The sequence below is a fragment of the Lathamus discolor genome, chromosome 3, assembly GCF_037157495.1.
Source record: "Lathamus discolor isolate bLatDis1 chromosome 3, bLatDis1.hap1, whole genome shotgun sequence".
NCBI classification, from domain to species: domain Eukaryota; kingdom Metazoa; phylum Chordata; class Aves; order Psittaciformes; family Psittacidae; genus Lathamus; species Lathamus discolor.
In genome coordinates, this window is record NC_088886.1 from 93,006,226 (window position 1) to 93,028,796 (window position 22,571).

At 40.9% G+C, this 22,571-nt stretch overlaps 1 protein-coding gene across 2 annotated transcripts in view; it reads left to right on the plus strand.

Moving 5' to 3' along the window:
- ZSWIM8 (zinc finger SWIM-type containing 8) overlaps positions 1-22,571 on the plus strand; it is a 64,355-nt gene that overhangs the window by 27,252 nt on the left and 14,532 nt on the right. For both annotated transcript variants that reach the window (XM_065670624.1, XM_065670623.1), the window contains exons 4-14: positions 4,648-4,820; positions 6,633-6,740; positions 11,439-11,520; positions 12,852-12,972; positions 13,323-13,524; positions 14,415-14,590; positions 16,980-17,985; positions 18,786-18,917; positions 19,823-20,002; positions 21,261-21,444; positions 22,033-22,131. In XM_065670624.1, coding sequence (XP_065526696.1) covers positions 4,648-4,820; positions 6,633-6,740; positions 11,439-11,520; positions 12,852-12,972; positions 13,323-13,524; positions 14,415-14,590; positions 16,980-17,985; positions 18,786-18,917; positions 19,823-20,002; positions 21,261-21,444; positions 22,033-22,131 — 2,463 coding nt within the window. The remainder of the gene's footprint in view (positions 1-4,647; positions 4,821-6,632; positions 6,741-11,438; positions 11,521-12,851; positions 12,973-13,322; positions 13,525-14,414; positions 14,591-16,979; positions 17,986-18,785; positions 18,918-19,822; positions 20,003-21,260; positions 21,445-22,032; positions 22,132-22,571) is intronic.

Genomic DNA, 22,571 nt, shown 5'->3' on the forward strand with positions numbered 1-22,571 from the left:
CTGAAATGCTGAGAGAGGCCTCTAAGGCATCTGCTGAACTTCAGGAAGGCAAATGTTTAAGAGAGACAAAATGAGTTACAATACATCTGACTGAAATTCAGCAATTCCTGAGACTTTCACAGCAGAAAAGAGCAGAATATTTAATATACAGTGCTAAGACTCTGGTCAAAACTTTTTTCAGTAATAAATTAAAAAGATGAGGAGGTGTAAAGCAATGTAAATGAACAAAGGCTAGGAATGTTAGTGCAAAAGCTGTGCTTGGGAGGGGAGAAGAGCTGGGAAAAAGAGCAAGTGGTGCATGATACAGGGGAGGAACTAGGCTAGTACACACACAGTAACTGGTCTTCTGGACAAAAGTTTATGTGTGTGGAAGGGAAGTAACTTTGTTTAGGTGGTAATTTTGTTTCCTCCTTAGTAGAGGAACTTTACCTAGTGGAGGGTTTTTTTTGTTTCTTTTCCCACAAGTAGCAGCCCAGAGGCTGGGCAGTACAGGTGTGGTGGCTAGAATTTCGCTTGTCCACTCCAAATGATTTTCAGGTGTGTGATTGCAGTTGAGTTTTATATACAGACACATAGGGAAAAAAACACAGGAAATTAAGCAGCCCATGAGAGGGAATTTGATTTGGAGAGGGATTGGGCAGTGCGTTGTAATATTGTGATCAATAGGACATAGCTTGAAACATGCTTTGTGCTCTTTTTACCCATATCCTTTTGCAGTATATATATATATATATATGTATTTTTTTAAATACAAATGAGTAATCTTAGTCATCTTGTCCGCATGCAGGTCGATACCTATAACTTCTGAACAACAGCACCACTTCACAACTTGCCAAAACCCCACCTTTTTACAGTGTTGTGTACACACAAAGAATTTGCTTTAGTAGACCTTCTCCTGCACATTCTCTTTGTAGCAGTCATAAACCCGTGTCCTCGCACTAAAGACACTATTTCTGTTCTCAAACAGGTGTGTCGTAGTTGCTGGTCTGGGACTTTTTTTCTATCATTGTTTTCTTTTTTAACAATTGAGGAAAGCAGCAGCAGGTTCAGTCTGGGTTCTAATTTTGCACCTTCTTGAGTAGTCTCTGTCTCTACTTTTTAGAGATTCTCCTAACTTGTCGCAGATTGCCTTGCTTTACTTTACTTTTTGTTGAGCTCTTCTTTTCCCATTTCTGTTAGCCCTGGGGAAGCCAGAGAAAAAGTTCTTAAATTCTCTACTGAGGTGTGTTTGCTGACATTGTTGTAGGGGCATCAGAACTACCAAATATCAATGAAGAAAGCTTGGAACCTGCATTACAAGAAGTATTCTTAGCATGTTGAAGTATTCTTAGGATGTTGTTGACCGAATTTTTTTTCATTCCAGTTGCTTACTGAGTAGCGTGGGGAATTTCAAATTCATGCTTTTCCACCTGAAATAATGAGAAAATTGGGTCTGTTCAGCTGGAGAAGAGGAGGCTGTGTGGAGACCTCATGGCAGCCTTCCAGTATGTGAAGGGGGCATACAAGGATGCTGGGAAGGGACTCTTCATCAGGGACTGTAGTGTTAGGACAAGGGGCAATGGGTTTTAACAGGGGAAGTTCAGGTTAGATATAAGGAAGAAGTTCTTTACTGTGAGGGTGGTGAGACACTGGAACAGGTTGCCCAAAGAAGTGGTAAATGCTCCATCCTTTGCAGTTTTCCAGGCCAGGCTGGATGGGGCTTTGAGCAACCTGGTCTAGTGGAATGTGTCCCTGCTCATGGCAGGGGGATTGGAACTAGATGATCTTAAGGGTCCTTTCCAACCCAAACCATTCTATGATTCTGTGACCTCAGAAAAACAAATGCACAGATCTGAAATTTTACAATAAATGAATTTCATGATAAAATACATATTAAATGCAAAAGATACTGATGTAGCCATCCTAAAATTATGAATACTGTATTATAACCAGCAGGAAGCATGAGATTATAACCAGCAGGCAGAGCTGTGAGAAGTAGAGGTTACGGACTTAAAAAGAAGCCATCTCTATTTTGTAGGTCCTAGTCTAGGCAGCAGTTGATTATTTCCAGCTTTTACATTTGATTAAACCGTGTGTCTTAATTGTGTACCTGACAGGACAGTGTGCTGATGCCCCTTCTTCATTAAGCTTGCTCTGTGCCCACCATGCATTTAAGAAAAATTGTATCCAGGGGTTTGAGACTCCTGGCACAGCGATTCCTCTGGCCTGCAGCTCTTTCTGGAGGTCTCCTGGGAGCTGAGCTTGCCAAGAATGGGGTATAGATCTTAGGGTTTTTTTTTTTCTGGTGGGCTACATGCAGCTGCGGAATCAATGTTGCTGGTACATGCAGACATGGTTTTGTAATGTGTTGTGCATGGAGTAGATAAGCTGTTATCAGGTAGTGGGAATGGGGAGTGGGTGGAAGAACTTTCTTGTGAGTTCCGTGACATGACCAGGTCACTCAGGTGTGCAGCAGATAGATGTGATTCTTCACTTTTAAGCAGGAGGGTAAGAGCTGTGGTGTGTGGGAGAAGGCAATTATTACACCTTGACTGTAAGCAAATACAATTTGATTTCTGTTTCTTTAAACAATAGTGCTGGGCTATAGCACTCCACAGTGGTCTCCTTTCATAGTCACCTTTCCAGTCCTTGCAGGCTCATGCTTTTGTAAACTGTGCAGTGAAATGAATTTTAAAATTGAACCTCCATGTAAAAGTAACTATTAATTTAACCCAGATTTTTTTCCCTGTTACAGTTTTCTGTGCTAGCCCACAAACAGTTGTTCAGCACAGCAAGACTGGTTGTGCAAAAAACACTGGGCGGAGGTGCTTGAATTAGCAGCATCAGTGACAGACACGTTCATCAAGCTACAGTTTGAGCTGAAGCTTGTGATGTGTCATGCTGAAACCCTTGAATTTTCTTTGTCTGTTTTTATAACTGTTTTTCCCTCTTTGCATTTCATCAGGTAACTGTGTTCATATACAAATAAAAACTTCATGGTAGGAGCTCAGTAAGAGTGTATAGCTGTGACCTATTGTTCTCTAAGACCTTTCGAATACCTCTTTTTCTCAGTGAAACAGGATTGCTGTAATTCCAATTTGTGAAATGCTTAATTTGCATTTGTGAAAATTAGGGCATTTTGGCATTGGTCTGAGATGCTTCTACTGTAACAGAAGGACTAGCTGAACTGTTTGGCTTGTATTATCCAAGTGTGGAACATAAATTAGAACTGTAGCTGGTAATAAGCAGCACAGTAATTTTGTGTGAATGCTGCCTTTTGTTTTGATTTTGTTCCAATTGCTAGAATGGCTGAAGAATTTGGGTGGCATTATGTGTACTAATCAAAATAATCACCCACATCAGGAAGAGGATTTGAATTCTGGTGAACAGGAGAAATAGAAAGGTTAAGCAAGGTAAGAGCAAGTTTGTATTGGCATGGAGATTATATTTTGAGGAAGAAATAGTGCACATTGTTTTAAATGGGATTTAGGAGCTCACGTGCACTCCTGAACACCGGCATTTTTCTAATCTCACAATGTCATAATAAAAACTTAGTAGTGTGGATTTATAATGTACTTCCCTGTGCTGATGATGGAGAAAGTATTAAAATCATCTGTCCCGAGCCGTATTTTTTTCACTTAAGGTAGATTGTCTGGCTGAATTTTGGTTATGGCTTTGATACCCTTGGTGCTTTCTGTGCTTCATTGAAACTCAATTTGACACTAGCAGAAAGATACTGAGGCTGATACTCATTGCTGTAGAGGATGATTAACCGCTGATAGGGACCTTCAAAACAAGTAAAAGATTCATGTTCCTGATGGCCTTTTCCTGCTTGTAATATGTGTGCCTCTGAATAACAATTACCTGTAGAGGAAGCTGCATTATAAGTACAAATGGTATGCATTGTACATGTGCTTACATGAAGTCAAGCCTCATTAAAGTACTTTGTAATCCTGCCTGAGATGAGGTTCATCATTTATTTGTTTGATCACAGATTAATGGGGCTATCTTAATTCAGGTATTGTTCCTGAAATTTCCCTTTTCCATTGATTTTACTCTAAGCAAGAGGGTTGTTTTTTTTTTTTTTCTAAGTACATGGTTTATAAAACTGGGGTATTCACACAATTGCAAGGAGGTACATAAATCATGAGAAATGGGTAGCTTCTGAAGCCACAGCGTGTAAGTGTGTGTTCAGGTGTTAAGCGTTGCCTTCTTTAGTTCACTGTAAAATTGTGGAAGTTAACTGACTTGGAAATAAGTCACCTAGCCTGTTCTGTACTCCTGCCAGAGATAATTAACGTGGAAATCATGCCTAAAATGTGTATAGTCTTCCTTTGACCCTGTGATCAAACCCCCACACTTTTTGGTGAAGTTTTTATCTAGTTCTGCTTTTTACTATATTAACAGAAATAAATATATAAACTAATTTATTAATAGCTGGTATTTTTGAACCTTTTATGACATGTTATGCCTCTGTGCTGATATTCTGCCGTAACTGATTGGAAAGAAACAAATGCTGGAGAATCTAGCTCCCTGTCCATCCCTGTATGAGCGGTGTTGCTATACATGTTGTTTCACTGTTTAAATGGCACATATCTAAACTTCCATGCTAGCTAAATCTGTTTTTCTGGTGCCAGAAGGGTAACTTGGACTTTTGAATTTTAACAGGCTTCCATCTGAGTGCCACTGTGGTACCCCCACAGATGGTGCCACCCAAAGGTGCATACAACGTGGCGGTGATGTTTGACCGGTGCAGGATCACATCATGCAGCTGTACCTGTGGAGCTGGGGCCAAGTGGTGTGCTCACGTCGTGGCACTCTGCCTCTTCCGGATACACAATGTAGGCCTTTAAATACAGTTCTTCTCCCCCTAGGCATCTTCTCTCAGTCTCATTACAGTTTTGTGCAACTTACACTCTCTTTAAGGAAACTGTACTTGGTACTCGTTCAAATTTGTACTCACAGTGGTGGTCTGCAGAGTGAATTGTCTGAGGCTCTAACCTGCAGGACGTCATTTGATAATGTGCAAATTACTAAGGATAGATGCAGAGTCCTTTTTGGCCCCTTCCTGTTTCTCATTTAAATGCTAGAATTACTCATTCTTTCTTCAGTTAGACTTTTATTAAAAGTCTTTGTAAATACGGGATATGAAAGCTCTTTAAGTTGTTTAATCCGAGTGCAGAAGGAAGGTAGTTTTGATCACTCTTGGCCTTTATGTTCACCAGTTCATTTTAACACATACTGAGGCAGGAAAGTGGTCATTTTGACTTGCAGATTTCAAACACTCAGTTAAGTTTATGTTTTAATTTGACTGCTTGTGTTATGCATAGCCTTGTATAGAGTGAAAAGTATGTATTTCTTATCCCAGTGAACTCCAGGTGAAAATGCATAGAATCAATATAAAATACACAATTTGAGGGCTTGGTCTAGCATGCGGATTAATTTCCTTAGACTTTGGGAAGCTGAGAAATACATCTTAAGGAAGGATTAAATTTGGGTGATTGAAAGGAACAGAAGATTTTCTGCTGTCACACAACATTATATACCTAACATGCTTATGGTCAACTCCAGATGCTTAAATAAATGCTAATAACTTACTGAAGCTTGTTAATACTTCATAATGGACAATTGTAATAGGCTAAAATTGATACTATTCTGAAATCATCAGAATGTAAGTATACTTTCTGTACTTAGGACTGGAGTGTTGGCAAAAAAAAAAAAAGTTATGCTTTCAATTAGTAGTTCCAGTTTTAAAAGGTGGATATAGAGAGTGAGGATAGGGAACCAATTTTCATTTATAGCATTTACACTCAGAAAGTTTGGACCCTATGTAAGGTAGAAGATCATTCTTTTCCCTCCAATCCTTTCTTGTACTTGAAAAATGCTAGTGAAGGGATTTTCATGTTTATATATACTGACTGCTAACACTAGCAAGTTACAAGGCAAAGTATATTGCTCTATGTAGGCAAACCAATATCAGAAGCATCTTTATTATCAAACTGCTCTTGCCTGTTTCCAAGTTAAATTTTAGGTAGGTGTTATTCAAATATGTTTTTCCTGTACAGTGAAAAATATTAAGAAACTAGTGTTTTGATGTGGGTTTTTGTTGGAGGTTTTGTTTGCTTTGCTGTGTTGTTTTGTTGGGGGTTTTTGATTGTGTTTGTGTTTTGTTTTTTTTTTTTTTTTTATCATCTTAAGTTGTTCTATGATATAGAAAGAGACTGATTTTAAGATTGAATTAAAAAAACCTCTATTGATATAAATGAGGTGGTTTTGATTCTGTGAAACAACCCCCCAAAGAGCTGGTTGGTTTGCCAGAAGCTTTAAGAATAATGTCCTATTTTAGAGGTTTGTTTGTGAAATCCCTGCCAGTATTTGTGCAATTGCTAGCAACAACAGATCTTAAGCACAGCTGTTAAAGCAGTTTCTTTGAAAAGAAACTCTTAAAAACAGTTTTTCTAAAGCCTAGGCAGCTTATTTGCCTCTTATCTGCAACACACCACATAATTACAGAAAAAAGAAATTGTCCATCAAGACCAAGCATGATACACATCAGCATAGCTGCTGTTTTTGACACTTCATTCTTAGAGTGGACACAGCTTCATTAAGTCTGACGTGTTAATGGCAGTTCTTATCTCTTTTTCTTCCTTCAGGCATCCGCAGTATGTTTACGAGCACCTGTTTCTGAGTCCTTGTCTCGGCTACAAAGAGACCAATTGCAAAAATTTGCTCAGTACCTAATCAGTGAACTTCCACAACAGGTAAATGGGGACAGTCGATAGCATTGACTTCTACAGTGAAATTCGCTTATCTTTATTCTGGGTCAATTTGTATGACGTCTTTTGTTGCAAGATAATCAGTTATGCTATTCAGGTGTGAGTTGCTGGGAATGCCTTCAGTTCTTGCCTTTTCAGATTTCCATTCTATTATTTGACAATTGTCCATTGCCAAGTAAAATGGTAGAAGGGTCCTACAGGGTGAAAGAAGAGTGGTGGCTATTCATATTAGCATGAATATTGCTTAGCTTGTGAAGGATCAAACACAATAAAATAAATGCATGCTGGTGAAAAAAACTTAGGTCAGCACAAATCAGGCTGCTTCTGGCTTAAATAGGAGTTAGATTACTGTTGGCATATGCCTAAAATTCATATTATGGTGCTGTGCTTGGGACACTAAGATATTCTATTGCTAAAACCTCCTCTACATTTCCTATAGAAATACTGATCTTATGAGAGGAAATAGAGGAAACCAATAATATCGAAGTGGTATAAAAACACTGCTTTTTTGTTTCTTTTTGTTCAGCACCAGTAGTGTGTGCTTCTTGCTGCATTACCTAACAATGCTTTTCTTCTCAAGGACTCACAGCTTTATGTCACTTAGTTTGGATTCTAGTAAATGAGGGCTTTGAAAAGCTAATAGTGGTGGTAGTTCTTTTTTGAATGGCATGTGAGTTGCTTGCTTTCAAATACTCTGTCTGCTCCTTTTTGCAGGGATTATTTCTCCTTCTGTCATGTACCAGCTGTACACCCAGGAATATCTGGATTATTTAATTATTACTGTCTTGCCAGATAATCTGATGGATACTGCCCAACAGAAAAGTTAGGGGTTATTGGCAGATGCATCTTAACCTGTGTTGTATAATTCCCTTGGAAAAGGCGAGGCATGCTGTAAACTCTTCCAACAGCCTCATTCCTGGTCTTCAAGATTTCTGTGTGGAGATAGATACTCTGATACCTTGGGGCTTCGTGTTTTGATTACATTATGTAGTCTTACAGTAGGCTATATACAATATTATATTTTAACGTCATTTCCAGCTTGTGAATCACATTATGATACAGTAATGTAATGCCAAATTACTTCGGAGTGTGGGGGGATGATGGCCTGTAGGAATGCAGCTAGATAAGATGTTTTTCAGAGTCTCTGCAGAAAGTATTTTCTGTATCTATGAAAATGTCAGTGATTCTGGGCAGCTGGAATTTATTACCCAGTTCTGCTCCCAAGAGCTATTTCCCTTCTTGAAGCCAGTACTCCTATTCCAATTAAATATGAGTATCTTGGCAAAAATTCCTGAAGGAGAATCACTACAGGGCCCCAGTACGTTCCACCTTAAGGTGTGACACTGCTTAGACCTGTTACTTTACTGCCCTGTGGTGACTTAAAATATGTAGTAGTAAAAACAGGTACAAGAATAGTTTAATGCTTAGCTTGTTTCTTTAGATGACTGAAATGCAAAATATCCTTTCTGAAGCTTTGTTTTTCTTCCATCTGTTTGAGATAGATCTGTATTATTTGCAAATGTAAGTGTACTGAATGTGCCTTGCTTTACAGTAAGTGTGGTCTTTAACCTCAGCTGTTGTGTGGGCAGAGGTGGAGGGGATATCAGGTGTTCTGTTGCAAGTAATTTAAATCCTAAATACACGCCTGACTTGTTGTAAGTGTGCATGCTAAAGGCTAAATGGATCTACAGTTTCATCTAAGTCTTAGTTTGGGAAGAAACAAGAGAGCTTGAATCTGACTTGATATTTACAGAATCACAGAATCACAGAATCCCAAGGGTTGGAAGGGACCTAAAAAGATCATCTAGTCCAACCCCCCTGCAAGAGCAGGGTAACCTACAGTACATCACACAGGAACTTGTCCAGGCGGGCCTTGAATATCTCCAGTGTAGGAGACTCCACAACCCCCCTGGGCAGCCTGTTCCAGTGCTCTGTCACTCTTACAGTAAAGAAGTTCTTCCTGATGTTAACGTGGAACTTCCTATGCTCCAGTTTACACCCATTGCCCCTTGTCCTATCACTGGATATCACTGAAAAAAGCCTAGCTCCATCATCCTGACACCTACCCTTCACATATTTGTAAACATTGATGAGGTCACCCCTCAGTCTCCTCTTTTGCAAGCTAAAGAGACCCAGCTCCCTCAGCCTCTCCTCATAAGGGAGATGTTCCACTCCCTTAATCATCTTTGTGGCTCTGCGCTGGACTCCTTCAAGCAATTCCCTGTCCTTCTTGAACAGAGGGGCCCAGAACTGGACGCAATATTCCAGATGCGGCCTCACCAAGGCTGAGTAGAGGGGGAGGAGAACCTCTCTTGACCTACTAACCACTCCCTTTCTAATGCACCCTAAGATGCCATTTGCCTTCTTGGCCACAAGAGCACATTGCTGGCTCATGGTCATCCTCCTATCCACCAGGACCCCCAGGTCCCTTTCCCCTTCACTACTTTCCAGCAGGTCACCCCCCAACCTGTACTGGTACATGGGGTTGTTCTTCCCCAGATGCAAGACTCTACACTTGCCCTTGTTAAATTTCATCCAGTTTCTCCCCGCCCAACTCTCCAGCCTGTCCAGGTCTCGCTGAATGGCAGCACAGTCCTCTGGTGTGTCAGCCACTCCTCCCAGTTTTGTGTCATCAGCAAACTTGCTGAGGGTGCACTCAGTTCCCTCATCCAGGTCATTGATGAAAATATTAAACAGCACCGGTCCCAGCACCGACCCCTGAGGAACTCCACTAGTCACAGACCTCCAGCTAGATTCTGCGCCATTGACCACAACTCTCTGCCTTCTTCCTTTCAACCAGTTCTCGATCCACCTCACTACTTGATCGTCAAGCCCACACTTCCTTAGCTTATCTATGAGGATGCTGTGGGAGACAGTATCAAATGCCTTACTGAAATCAAGAAAAACTACATCTACCGCTCTACCATCATCCCTCCACCTAGTCACTTCCTCATAGAAGGCTATAAGGTTGGTCATACATGACTTCCCCCTCATAAAACCATGTTGGCTGTTCTTAATGACCCCCTCATCCTTGATATGCCTAGTGATGGAGTCAAGAATAAGTTGTTCCATCATCTTTCCAGGGATGGAGGTAAGGCTGACCGGTCTATAATTACCCGGGTCCTCCTTCTTGCCCTTCTTATAGATTGGTGTGACCTTTGCCATCCGCCAATCCTCAGGCACCTCGCCCATTTCCCACGACTTACCAAAGATGATGGAAAGTGGCCTAGCAATGACCTCCGCCAGCTCCCTCAGCACCCGTGGGTGCATTCCATCCGGACCCATCGATTTACAGATGTCCAGATTGCATAGCTGATCCCTAACCCAATCCTCATCTACCAAAGCAAACTCCTCCTTTGTCCTGACTCCTTCTGGGGCTATAGAAATCCGGGGCCCTCGGGGAGAGTCTGCAGGAGTAAAGACAGAGGCAAAGAAGGCATTCAGCACCTCTGCCTTCTTTATATCCTCTGTCTCCAGGGTACCCACTTCGTTCAGCAGTGGGCCTATATTGCCTCTTGTTTTAGTTTTATTTGCTATGTATTTGAAGAAGCCCTTTCTATTGTCTTTAACCCGACTAGCAAGATTGAGTTCCAAGGAGGCCTTAGCTGTCCTAATTGCCTCCCTACATCCTCTAACAACTGTCCTATATTCCTCCCAAGCAGCCAGCCCCTCCTTCCATAATCCATAGATTCTCCTTTTCCACTTGAGTTTGCCCAGCAGCTCCTTGTTTAACCACGCCGGTCTCCTAGATCCCTTACTTGACTTCCTACTCATTGGGACGCTCCGATCCTGAGCTTGGAAGAAGCGGTCCTTGAATGCTAACCAACTATCTTGAGCCCCTTTACCGCCTAGTACACTTTCCCATGAGACTTCCCTTAGCAGTTGACTGAAGAGGCCAAAGTTGGCCCTTCGGAAATCCAGAACTGTGGCTTTGCTAGGTATTCTATTCCTCCCACACAGGATCCTAAACTCCACCATCTCATGGTCACTGCAGCCAAGGCTGCCATTGACCGTCACCACTTCGACCAAACCCTCCTTGTTGGCGAGTACTAAATCTAGCAGCGCTGCTCCCCTAGTTGGTACGTCCACCATTTGCATTAAGAAATTATCATCAATGCACTCGAGGAACCTCCTAGACTGTGAATGACTGGCTGTGTGATGATCCCTTTGCTAACAGGATGGTAAATAAGCTAAAGTCTGCCACAAAAGGTATGTAGGTATGTAATTTATAGTTTACTCCTTGCTTCCCATTAGTTCGGGGTTTAGAGAATGGTTTAGGAACAAGAAATAAAGAGCAATGAAACTGCGGGAAAATGGTGACCTTGACTGCAGTCACTTCCATGTCTCTCAAAATTAGCTGCAGTATCAGTCTCTATGGGCTTCTACTCCTTAAGAAATGAGAAAAGAGCTAATAATCTATGATGCTTTTGCTTCCTTCTTAGGGTATGAATGTAGGAAGTAAGCCGTGCATATAGGTTTGCTTTGAGAAAGGAGAGAGTTTAACAACTTGTTTTCCATTCTGTAATCTTTAGCACCCTCTTTCGTCCTTTCTGAAAACATGCTGTGTTTGATACTTCTGAAATTATGAGACTGCTTCAGTCATGAAAATCCAGTCAGATTTTTGACTGGGTGTATCAGGATGAGAAATTCTGTGTATACTGAAAGTTTGCTTCGTGTTTTCAGATTCTTCCAACAGCTCAGCGCTTGCTGGATGAGCTGTTATCTTCTCAGTCTACTGCCATCAACACAGTGTGTGGAGCCCCAGGTAACCTTGATACATCTTATTTCAGTAATCTCAGTCACAGGTAGGAAATGGATATATTTCCATTACTTTGAGTTTCTGAACTGGCCTGTTACCATGTAGCTTAAATTGCAGCTGGAGGTAAAGGAAAAGGGTTAAGTACAGGCACTTGCATGTATATATGGCACAGCAATAGGCAATTGCTTGTGTAACGAATGCCTCAGAGTGCATGCAGAAGAAGGGAGCATCAGACAATGCACCTTTCTAACAAAAGATTTTTCTTTTTATATCAGTATTAATTATAGAGTCCTGGAAATACTGATTGGAGGGGACCTCTCCAACCTCTTACTTGAAACAGGACTTTTCAAGTAAGAGGACCATTCACGACACTAGATTGGCTTAGCTGGGGCTGGGGCTAGTTTAGCTAAGTCTAGGTTAACAGAGATGTTGCAGAGTATTCTTGTTTTAGTGCTGCATTACTCTTTTGGTCAACAATTTTTTCCTACTATCCAGTATGAATATCCTTTTTACTATCTGCTACTACTACTACCAAGAAGAGTTTGTCTGCACTGTGTTTATGATTCCAGTAGTTGTAGGCTGTTCATGGCCACCCCTCACCCTCTCCTTTTTAAAGGAAATTATCCCATTTTCCTCAATCTCACCTCATAAGTCATGTGCTCTGTGTCCCTGGCTATCTTGATACCCCTCCACTGTATGCTCTCTAGTTCCTTATTGTCATTCCTGGGTGGGGGGACCCAAAACTGGATACAACATTCCAGGTGTAACTTTACCAGTCCTAAGCAGAGGTGGATAAAATAAGTTCCTTAAATCTGCCAGCTGTGCTTTTTCTAATACAGCTGAGTTTGCAGAGGCTTTTTGTTTCGTTGGTTGGCTGGTTGTTGGTTTCGTTTATTTTGTGTTTTCAGTTAAAGTTTGCCATTGGTTTGTGTTCAGCTTGACATCCACCATGATCATCAAAACCTATCAGCTACTCATTTACTTGGTTTTCACTCTGCACTGATGCATGGGGTGTCCCGTCCCAGGTACAGGAATGTACATATTTCCTCAATGAACTTCATGAGGTTTCTGTTGGCACAGTCCTTGAACTTCTCCTGGTCCCACTGATTGTAGTGCTACCATTCAGCATGCCAGCCATGTCTCTCCATTTAGTGTTGTCAGTGCTTAAGGTAATGTTACGATAGCATTTTAAGGTAGTTCTGAATAGTGAGTTCTGCAGCAGGTGAAATAAGCTGAGTAACACTGCCTGTGTACTCCCTATAATCTCTGTGGTTGGGCACACAGAGGAAAATATCTTCAAATCCTCCAGACTGTATATGTGCTATTCTTTTGTCAAGATCCCACTGCTGGACCCTCTGCATCAGATCAAAGCACCTGGTACTTAGATGAGTCTACTCTGAGTGACAACATAAAGAAAACCCTTCACAAATTCTGTGGACCCTCTCCTGTTGTTTTCAGGTAAACTGTTTCCCATTGAAGGGAAAATGTAGTATTAATGTAATCTGCAAGTTCATTCACTGTGTTATAGCCTGTACCCTTCTGTAATGCCATGGACTGAAGGATGTTTAGTTTCATGGTCACTCGTCTGGGGCTGTATAGCTTGTCCAATGTTATTTCAGTAGAGCACACTGTTTGCACAATACCTTGCTTGTGTGGTGTTGTCAGTCGTGTTACGCATCCTCTCTTTTGGGTTATGCGTGTCTATCCCATTTAAGGTGCAAATATATTTCTAGACATAGAATATACTCAGGATTTTTTATGTCTGTGCTTGATTTATTTTTTCCTCATTGCTGCTTTTCAATCTACAGTGATGTGAATTCAATGTATCTCTCTTCCACGGAGCCACCAGCTGCTGCTGAGTGGGCCTGCCTCCTGCGTCCCCTGCGAGGAAGAGAGCCTGAAGGAATATGGAACCTGCTTTCTATTGTGCGAGAGATGTTTAAGAGGCGGGATAGCAATGCAGCTCCTTTGCTGGAGATTCTGACTGACCAGTGTCTCAACTATGAGCAGGTATTCACATCTCTGCTGTGGAGGGGGGAAGTTCCGAGGAACCAGGCTGAGCCAGTGACTGGTGTCATGTGCCTGTACAATCCATGGCTGAATAGTTATTTCTTTTTTTTAACAGTCTGTATGCATTATGGGCATGTATTTCTCCAAGCTAAAATGATGTTACGTACAGTTTTTTTGTGTCCTGATTTAATGATGTCCTGGTAGCACTGTAACCCAAAGGTGCCTCAGTCACTTTAACATGAATATAGGGAATGTGTTCTATTTTGTTCAACATACTTGATTTGATTTCTGCCCAAAGTGATTTGTTTAAATGTTGGGTTGTTTTTTTTTTCTAAGCAAAGTACATCATATGTTATGTCACATATCAGTGTATATATAAGCTGTCATTTTGATAAAAATATGTTAGGTTGTAGAATATGAGTCTTTTGTTATTATTGTGAAAGATATCTTTTGAATTTTAACAATTTTTAAAAATATATTAAAAATAATATTAGGAAAAAGGTTTTCTTTGACAGATCAGGATGTTGATCTTGCTCTGTAATATAAATTGCAGTGTCAGTTTATTTATTGCCCTATCACATAGCTCAGCTTTGAGCAAGGAAAGGAAATGCTTCATTTATCACATTTGTTCAGTTTTTCCTTTCAAGTTTGAAGGCCTCTAGCAAGAGAATCTGCTATGAGTGTTTTGTTCTATGGGCACATGCCTTCTAACCAGAGAAATTTTCAGAGGTTCTTAGTTCTTACAAACCAATGCTGCTTAAATGGTCGTAGTTATTTTGGAGTCAAATGAAAGCATGCTACTAGCCACGGATCCTCTTTCCTTGTGGTTATGAAAGCCGAAGATGAGGTGTTGGCCACAACACAGCTCCACTGAACATTTTCTTCTACAGATAACTGGCTGGTGGTACAGTGTGCGAACATCTGCATCACACAGCAGTGCTAGCGGGCACACAGGACGCAGCAATGGCCAGTCAGAAGTAGCTGCTCATGCTTGTGCAAGTATGTGTGATGAGATGGTGATTCTTTGGAGACTGGCTGTCCTTGACCCAACTGTTAGTCCACAGAGGTGAGCATGTAAATCAGATCCTGTCTGTTTTATTTCTGTGATGTTCAAGCACACTTTGGATTTCCTTCCAGTATATTTCTTGTGTTTGTATCATTACCTCATTACCAGTTAAACTGGTCCTTCTGGACTATGTACTGTGTAAGGTTCAGCAGCACTATAGTTACTTTAAACTTGAATTGCTATTGCTGCTCCTTTTTAGCAACATCATGTAGTGTGAATAATTTGTTTTCTGAGCATTCTCTTTTACATATGAGTGTAATTCTGCATTTGAGTGTCCCAGGGGAGAACATTCCTTTGATTAGAGCAGCTACCAGTAAATTTTAATGCTTTCTAAATTTAACTATTCAGCAGTTCAATGGATTTCTGTTTAGCCCAGTCATTCGCTGTTGCCTATTTCAAGATGAACCATTTCTTGCTTTCTGTGCTATTAGAGAGTTTATTCTCTGCAGTGTATTGGAAAACAATGTCACTGGTGTATGATTCTTTTTCAGTCAGTGTTTTCAATTGTCTGAGGAAAAATTGTGTGGCTAAACTATATTGTGCCTTGGTAAATCACTGCCACCTTTATTTAGCACTTGTTGATAGTAGCAGAGGTACTAAGGGCTTGTGTTGAGATACTGTGGTCGACATTGTAATAATTTGTTCTGTAAATCTAGTTTACCAAGTGTGGTGTGTAAAATGTACTGTATTAGTTTAACGTGCTATAAGTGCCCAGGAAAAGTTTTTCAGAACAAATGAAAACAGGATGGTATTTTCAATGCAATTGCACATTAACAGGATTTGCTTTCCATGAACTGTTGTGTAACATTAATAAAATGCCCTATGTGCGTAAGGTACATCAGGAACACTAAGTCACTAAAATGGATGCAGTTTCTGTCTTATGCAGTTTATAATGTGAAGCAGCTAAATATAGGAGATAAAGACAAAAAACTATAGGAAACTGGGATTGAGGCTTAAAATAAACATCAATCAGGTCACACAGAAAATCTTACAGAGTTTTGGCTTTTAAAGTATGAAGTTGTGCTATGTATATTCACATTTGAGTTATTTGGCACAGTTCAGATTTGCTCAGATCTCCTACTTGAGCTCATGCATAATTGAAATGCTCCTGCTTGATTACCTATTCTCTTGGCGTTTGAGTAGTCATCAAGAAGAACCCTTTTCTAACCCTCCTTGCTATTCTTTCCAGTGAATCACACAGAGACTTTCTGCCTCATTCCTAATTCATTGCAGGCTCTCATCCTTATATTACCTTTCCTGAGTAGCTCCCTTTTCTTCTTTTTTTCCCTTCTGAAAATCCTCTCCTTGATTTAGCGCTGCCAGTCTGCTCCCTTGTTATTAATTTCTTTAGTGGACAAATAGAAGCAGTCTATTCTTTTTAGCCCCTTTTGTCCTTTGCACCTAAATTGGGTCTCCCTGTTTTGTTTTGATTTGATTTTTTTTACTGTTCTTTTGCTTTTGATAGGAAATCTGAAAGGATTGAAGCGTTGGGCTTGTACCTCAGATCTCTGAAAACTGTGGCCGAAACAAGATGGCAATTGATTGAGACAATTGGTGCAATTTCTAGAAATGTCTTTTCCTCTTTTTGAATTAGATCACCCCAATGTGTAATCCATTTAGCCTGTTTTGCTCATGCTTAGGCTCTGTGTGAGATTTTGAGCTGGGAAATGCAGAAATGCTTTGTTCTTCCCATGGTAATATGAGGCATGGGACTAATTGCTGTGTAATTTAAGTCTATATAACCTTATCAGCTTGCTTTTTCTTCAGAGTTATTTGAATATCAGTTATTTTTGTCTTGCTTGTTTTGTGCTTGTGGCTTGCAACAGTTTAGTCTCCTGAGGACAGCCTGCTAAAACCTGAATTAAATTGTTGGGTTCTAGATAGGCCTATCAAGGTAAAGATGTAAATGTATGGAAGGTAGATTAGGTGGTCCTGTCTGGCTGGCATTGTGCTTCCCTGAGTAGGCTGATTAGATTGTCTTGACTGGGGTTATTTCACAGCTGGTGCAAACTGTTTTATGAATGTTTCCAACAGCAGTTCCCCATGGCGCTCACGGGTCTCAGACTGCCAAGCTTACATCACTAATATCTTATTTGGGGTAGATAAGTAAACAAAGCAGACAGTATTTCATTTTAAACCTCCCAGTTTGTATTGTGCTTTCATGTTAGTACTGTTCACATTTTGTTTCTATATTCTGGGCCTGTCTAGGACTTCATTGTTAATAATACCCATTTCCTTTTTTCAGCCTGTCTCCTTACAAATGCTGTTTATACTTAGTTCAGCAGGTGTTTCTGACAAGAAGGAAGAGGTGTTTGTGGGGTAAGAGGTAGTTTGTCACAGGTACATTTTCTGTCTGCTTTCTAATCTGTCCTTTTATTTCTTCTCTTAGGCGCAGGGACCTTTGCTCACAGCTCAGACAGTGGCAGCTGAAAGTCATAGATAATGTTAAGAGGGGTCAGCACAAGAAATCACTGGAGAAGCTTTTCCAGGGTTTCAAGCCAGCTGTGGAAGCCTGTTACTTCAACTGGGAGGAAGCTTATCCCATTCCTGGGATTACATATAGCAGCACTGACAAGAAAAACTCATTCTGTTGGGTAAAGGCCATCCAGCAGAGAAGCTGCCGGTTGCAGTATGCAGAAATTGCCTGTGAGGCTGGCCGAACCCATGGACAGGAGCCTGGGGGACCATGTCTTCAGCCTGGGGACAGACTGCGTCCCTCTCCCCAGGAGCCAGCAGTTCGTCCGAAGGAAATCACTGGGAAGCGGAAAGCGGTCTCTGAAACACCACAGAGGGTTCTGAGGCGACTTTCAGCAGAAGGTGACAAAGCTGTGTATAAGACTGCAGTGGGCAAAGCAAAATTGGCAGTGAGCAAAGGCTTGACCAGTAAACATAGTGGGAAACGCCGCATGAGCAGTGAAGACAGCTCTCTGGAGCCAGACTTGGCAGAGATGAGCCTAGATGACAGCAGCTTGGCTCTGGGGGCAGAAGCCAGCAACACATTTAGTTTTACAGAAAGTCCACTGAGCAGGAGCTACAGAGACACCTTTGAGGAGGATGCTGGCGTGTACTTCTCTGAGGGACCTGAGCCCAGTGTCAGGAGCAGTTCCATGGCCAAGAAATCACCCAAGGATCCTGTGGGGGAAATAGGTAGTGGTGATGATGACTTGCCTTCTGCAGATGAGAACAGTGGCGGTGTGAGCCTGAAGCCAGAAGAAATGGGAGAGAATGGTGCAGCAGGGGGTGGGGATGATGGAGAGGAGGAAGACGATTACCAGGTGTACTATCTGAATCCACAAGAGGTAGCCAAAGAAGATGATGACAAAGCTGAAGGGGGAAATGAAGAGGAGGATGTATTTGCTGGTATAAGGCCTCTGGAGCAGGAGAACCGGATGGAGGTGAGCTGGACCTAGTTCAGAGCACAGTTTTGTGGTTTTATGTATTGTATACATTACTGTCTCACCACCTTCCTCGCTGTCACCCTTAACCTATTATGTTGTTAAATCAAGTGCTTATTATAATGTCATCATAACCGCTATCATAAGGCATCTACAACGTTAATGCAGTGGTAGCACATGTCTGTTTCCCACAAGCTTAACTCCCTATTTCTGTGCTAATTTCAAGTGTGTCCCAGTTTAAGCTAGTCCCATCTCACACTCAGGATTTAAAAATATAGGCAAAACCGTGTGTGCTTTTTACGTAGTCTCACTCTTGGAAATAACAAAATTGACCTGAAATTAAAAGTAAGACCAAGACATGCCCTGTAGGAAAAAATTAAATCTAACCATGTAAGCAGAAATTCTCTGGAAAGTCAGAGGCAATCCAAATAGACTGTGTCACATTCCTATAATAACTCCAAAATTTGTTTAGAGCTTGCATCTATATGAGCAAGCAGCAGAAATGGAGATTCATAGAAATAGTTTCTGTCAGTCAGTCAGGGGTTTATGTCATTTTGCATTATTCTCTCATCTGTTATAGCACTTGGAGGGAGGACGGAACTTAATCCGGAAAGAAAGGCTTTTTAGGGAGGTGCTTAAAGGAATGGGGGTGAAGGTCTAGGTCAGGAGAACTTTAAGAAAACCTGCTGCCGAGATTAATTATGTATTGTGTTTGAAGTCTTTGTGACAGGTAGTTTGATCAGGCTAGCTTCAGCCTGGGGGAGTATTGTTTGAATACGACCATTTGTTCTTCCTTGCAGATCTTGTTTGCTTGTGCAGAGGCCCTGCATGCACATGGATACAGTAGTGAAGCATGCCGCTTAACTGTTGATCTTGCCAGGGATCTGCTGGCCAACCCTCCAGATCTCAAAGTGGAGCAGCCACCAACTAAGGTAGAGAGCAGCAACCTTGTTTAATTTTGGGGGTAGAGAGTAAGTTAGAAAGAATATGTGGAATGGATTACAACAGCATTTCCAGGCTGTGATTTGGGCCTTTCACTGATGCTTTCTCTGGGTTGAACTTCTCTGGACGTCGTCAGTGTGGCTTATCACTCTGTGAGCGTGTGAATAAAATAAGAGGCTATTCAGCAGAATTTGGAATCTTCAGAAACTCAAATTTAATTAAAAGCTTATTTGCTTTTCCTTATGTTTCAGAGAGAAGCTTGGTTTCTGTGTTGAAAGCTGCAGCTCCTTTAGAAATCTGTTTTAAACCAATTGAACAAAACACCTTGTTTGACATTAGCTTCAAAGGATGTTTTGTTTAAGAGATACCTGCTACTGTGTTCTACAAGTTTATACAGCAGCCATAAGAAGTCTTCATTTTTGTGCAGCTCTGTGCAGATGACGCTATTTCTTGTGATTCTCTCCAAAACCTTAGTCTCCCATTTCGCAATGTGCAGCACTGGAAATATTACAGGTTTTGCTGTTTAAGGATAAAGGATTGGAGGGGAAAGAAATAAGCATAAGCTTCTGGAAAATCACTTGTAGTGGCACTAAGCAGTGTATGTTGTATGGAACAGTTCCCTTGGAAAGGACAGGCATGCAATACCTGCCTGCACAGCATCAGTCCAATAGTGGACATCTGTCACATCTGCAAGCCAACTCTTCTACTCTGTTGTGCTGGATTGAGAAAGGGGAAGTAATGATATGGATTTATGATTCCTCAGCAAATGGAATAAAATTTAAATGTGTTTTATGCTTTCTTCTGTTCACTAATTATTGCAAAGGGTAGGAACACAAGCATAGAATCATTTTGGATGTTTAGGAAAGTGTCCTGTGACAAATTCCTCCTCACACAGGGCAAAAAAATCAAGGTGTCAACCAGCAAGCAGACGTGGATGGCAACCAACACCTTATCTAAAGCTGCTTTCCTGCTGACTGTGTTGAGTGAGCGACTGGAATACCACAACCTGGCCTTCCAAATAGGAATGTTTGCTCTGGAGCTGCAGAGACCACCTGCCTCTACAAAGGCTCTGGAGGTACGAAACATCTCAGAAAGGCAGTATACATAGGCGACATTGTTTTGCATGAATGTCTGTGTGGTTTCCATTTCAACTCACATTTGGTTATGCTTTCATGTTTCCTTAAAATTAACTGCAGTGGGACTAAATGGATTGTGTGGACATCCCATTAGCATATATTGGTCTGCCAGAAAAATAGTTAGAAATACCACTTCTTCTGGTGTTACCTTTATTGATAGGTAGCTCAGATCTCATGTGCCAACAGGACTTTGGTTTCACATGAAGCTACAGGCTTGAAAATATATAAATGAGTACAAACTCTCTTATGAATATATTATTTCAATTAGAAAAGTTTACTTCTTATCGTAAATAAGTTTCCAGTTTGCTTGGCTAATCTAGGGTAAAGAAAGGTATTCATAAGTGCAATTGTCCATATTTGCATTGGTGGAGTGATTCGAAGCTTATTTCTTAAAGTGAATTGGTGTAATTGTTGTTCTTGCTGATATCTCATTTGTTGGCAAGTGAACATATGCACTGTGCAGGCATATTATTTTGGACAATGCTTGATTAATATTAGGCTTCCTGTTTAGAAAAAAGAAGTGTCCAGTTAATACCTTGTCTGTGTGATTTGCAGCTGCCTTGTTTTTCACTGCAGAGGTGTGTACTGTTGCTAGGTATCCACCAGCTACACTTGTTACACTAATTGTCTGTACTTCTTATGGCCTGATTAGATTGTGAGATTGGCAGTTACTTGCTACCTAAAAGAAAACAATCACTTTCACATGTTAGGAATGGAGAGAATTCAGGAATGCCACAGGCTAATGAGATGTAGGATTTCACCTGGGTGGTGTGGGTGCTGCCACCCTGTGTCCATTCTTCTGCTAGTCAGCCTCTGTTGTCTTGAATGGGTGCATTATTTAACATATCATCCTTTCTTCCCACAGCTAGAAGTAATCACCTTTTCAACTCAAATATCCATTTGAATACTTCTAATATTCCTATTAAAGCGGATGTGGGTTTTTTTTTCTATATATAGCTCAAAATCAATAATTTGAGTAAAAAAATTGTGTATAATATGAAGCAAGACTTGTATTAGATTTGAAAATCTGTGTTCAGTGTGGAGGCAATGGTCAAGAGGGCTAGGGTTCCAATAGTTGTTATAATTTAATGATACAATAAAAATTATTGCTGTACTTTATGTATAGGGAAAAACAGTTTACTGCTCACAGGCCTGTGCTGATGACAGCTTCTTCTGTTTACTTGTGAATACTACCAGGTGAAGCTGGCGTATCAGGAGTCTGAGATTGTAGCCCTGTTGAAGAAGATTCCCTTGGGCACTAATGAGATGAACAGTATTCGAGGAAGAGCTGAAGAACTTCGAGAAGGGACATTATGTGATTACCGTCCTGTCCTGCCTCTGATGTTGGCTAGTTTTATATTTGATGTTCTGTGCACTCCAGGTACTGTCTGCATTGGCTTGAGTGTGCTAACAGCGTATTCTGATATGTCAGGTCTTGAAAGGTTTTCAAAGCAAAACTGTCTTCTTTATGAAAACAGCCTAATCTTGGTTCTTCACCCAGTTGTTTGAACTTCCTCCCCATGTTGCTTTAGAGGTGCTTGTGTCCCAATGGAACTGTGTCGCCTTCTTCCTTACATTTGAAAACAACTGATCACTTACTACATTTCAGCTCTGCATAGTTATGACTGATTTTTCTACTCTCATGCTGATTATATTCAGAGGAAGCTAATATAAATTAAGTATTTAAAAAAAGAACACAAGAAACTGGGATTCTGACTGAATCAAACCAGACAGGTATATTGTGATGACTGACTTGGCGATATACCTGCCTGGTTTGAAGCCTTCTGAGTTTAGAGAGAGAAAGGGAAAAAACAACTCCAACAGGACAATGCTGTGGTCTCAAAACTGGTACAAGGCTACGAATAGGGCCAGAGGGAGCTTTGCAAATTCAGAAAGCTCTCAGAAATGTCTTTTGCCTCAAGGTCTTCAGTTTGGAAAGCTGTGTACTAATTCTGTTGTTGTCTTTCAGTGGTTTCTCCTACAGGCTCTAGACCCCCAAGCCGTAATTGGAATAATGAAATGCCTGGAGATGAAGAACTTGGTTTTGAGGCAGCTGTTGCTGCTCTTGGTAAGAATCTCTTACAAGAAAATTCTTCTTGTCATCTGTATTTTGCATCCTGTCTCATTTTGGGTGGTGAGAGTTAGGGTTCATTCATAGGGTGAGAGTTAGTAGTTCATTCGCGTTTGGTGCAGAAATGAAAGTGTTTGCATGGTTTGTCAGAACCAAACACAGAAGTATTCTACATGCCAAGGTTGAGGTGTCTTTGCAAAGCTGTGAAAAATGGAAGTGGGATACAGTACAGGAACTGTATATTAAAATAGTAACATGAATTTTAGCTTTCTTACGGCTTTTTTTGTCACAGAAGACACATTGCCTGGGCTTTAATGGGGATGGACACTTTCAGAGAGCAGAAGGCAATCATTTGTTCTTTGAAGAAGAGGTTAGACAATGATAATGGAAGAATAGCAGAAGTACTCTTAAGCATAATCATATCATCTTAGCATAAT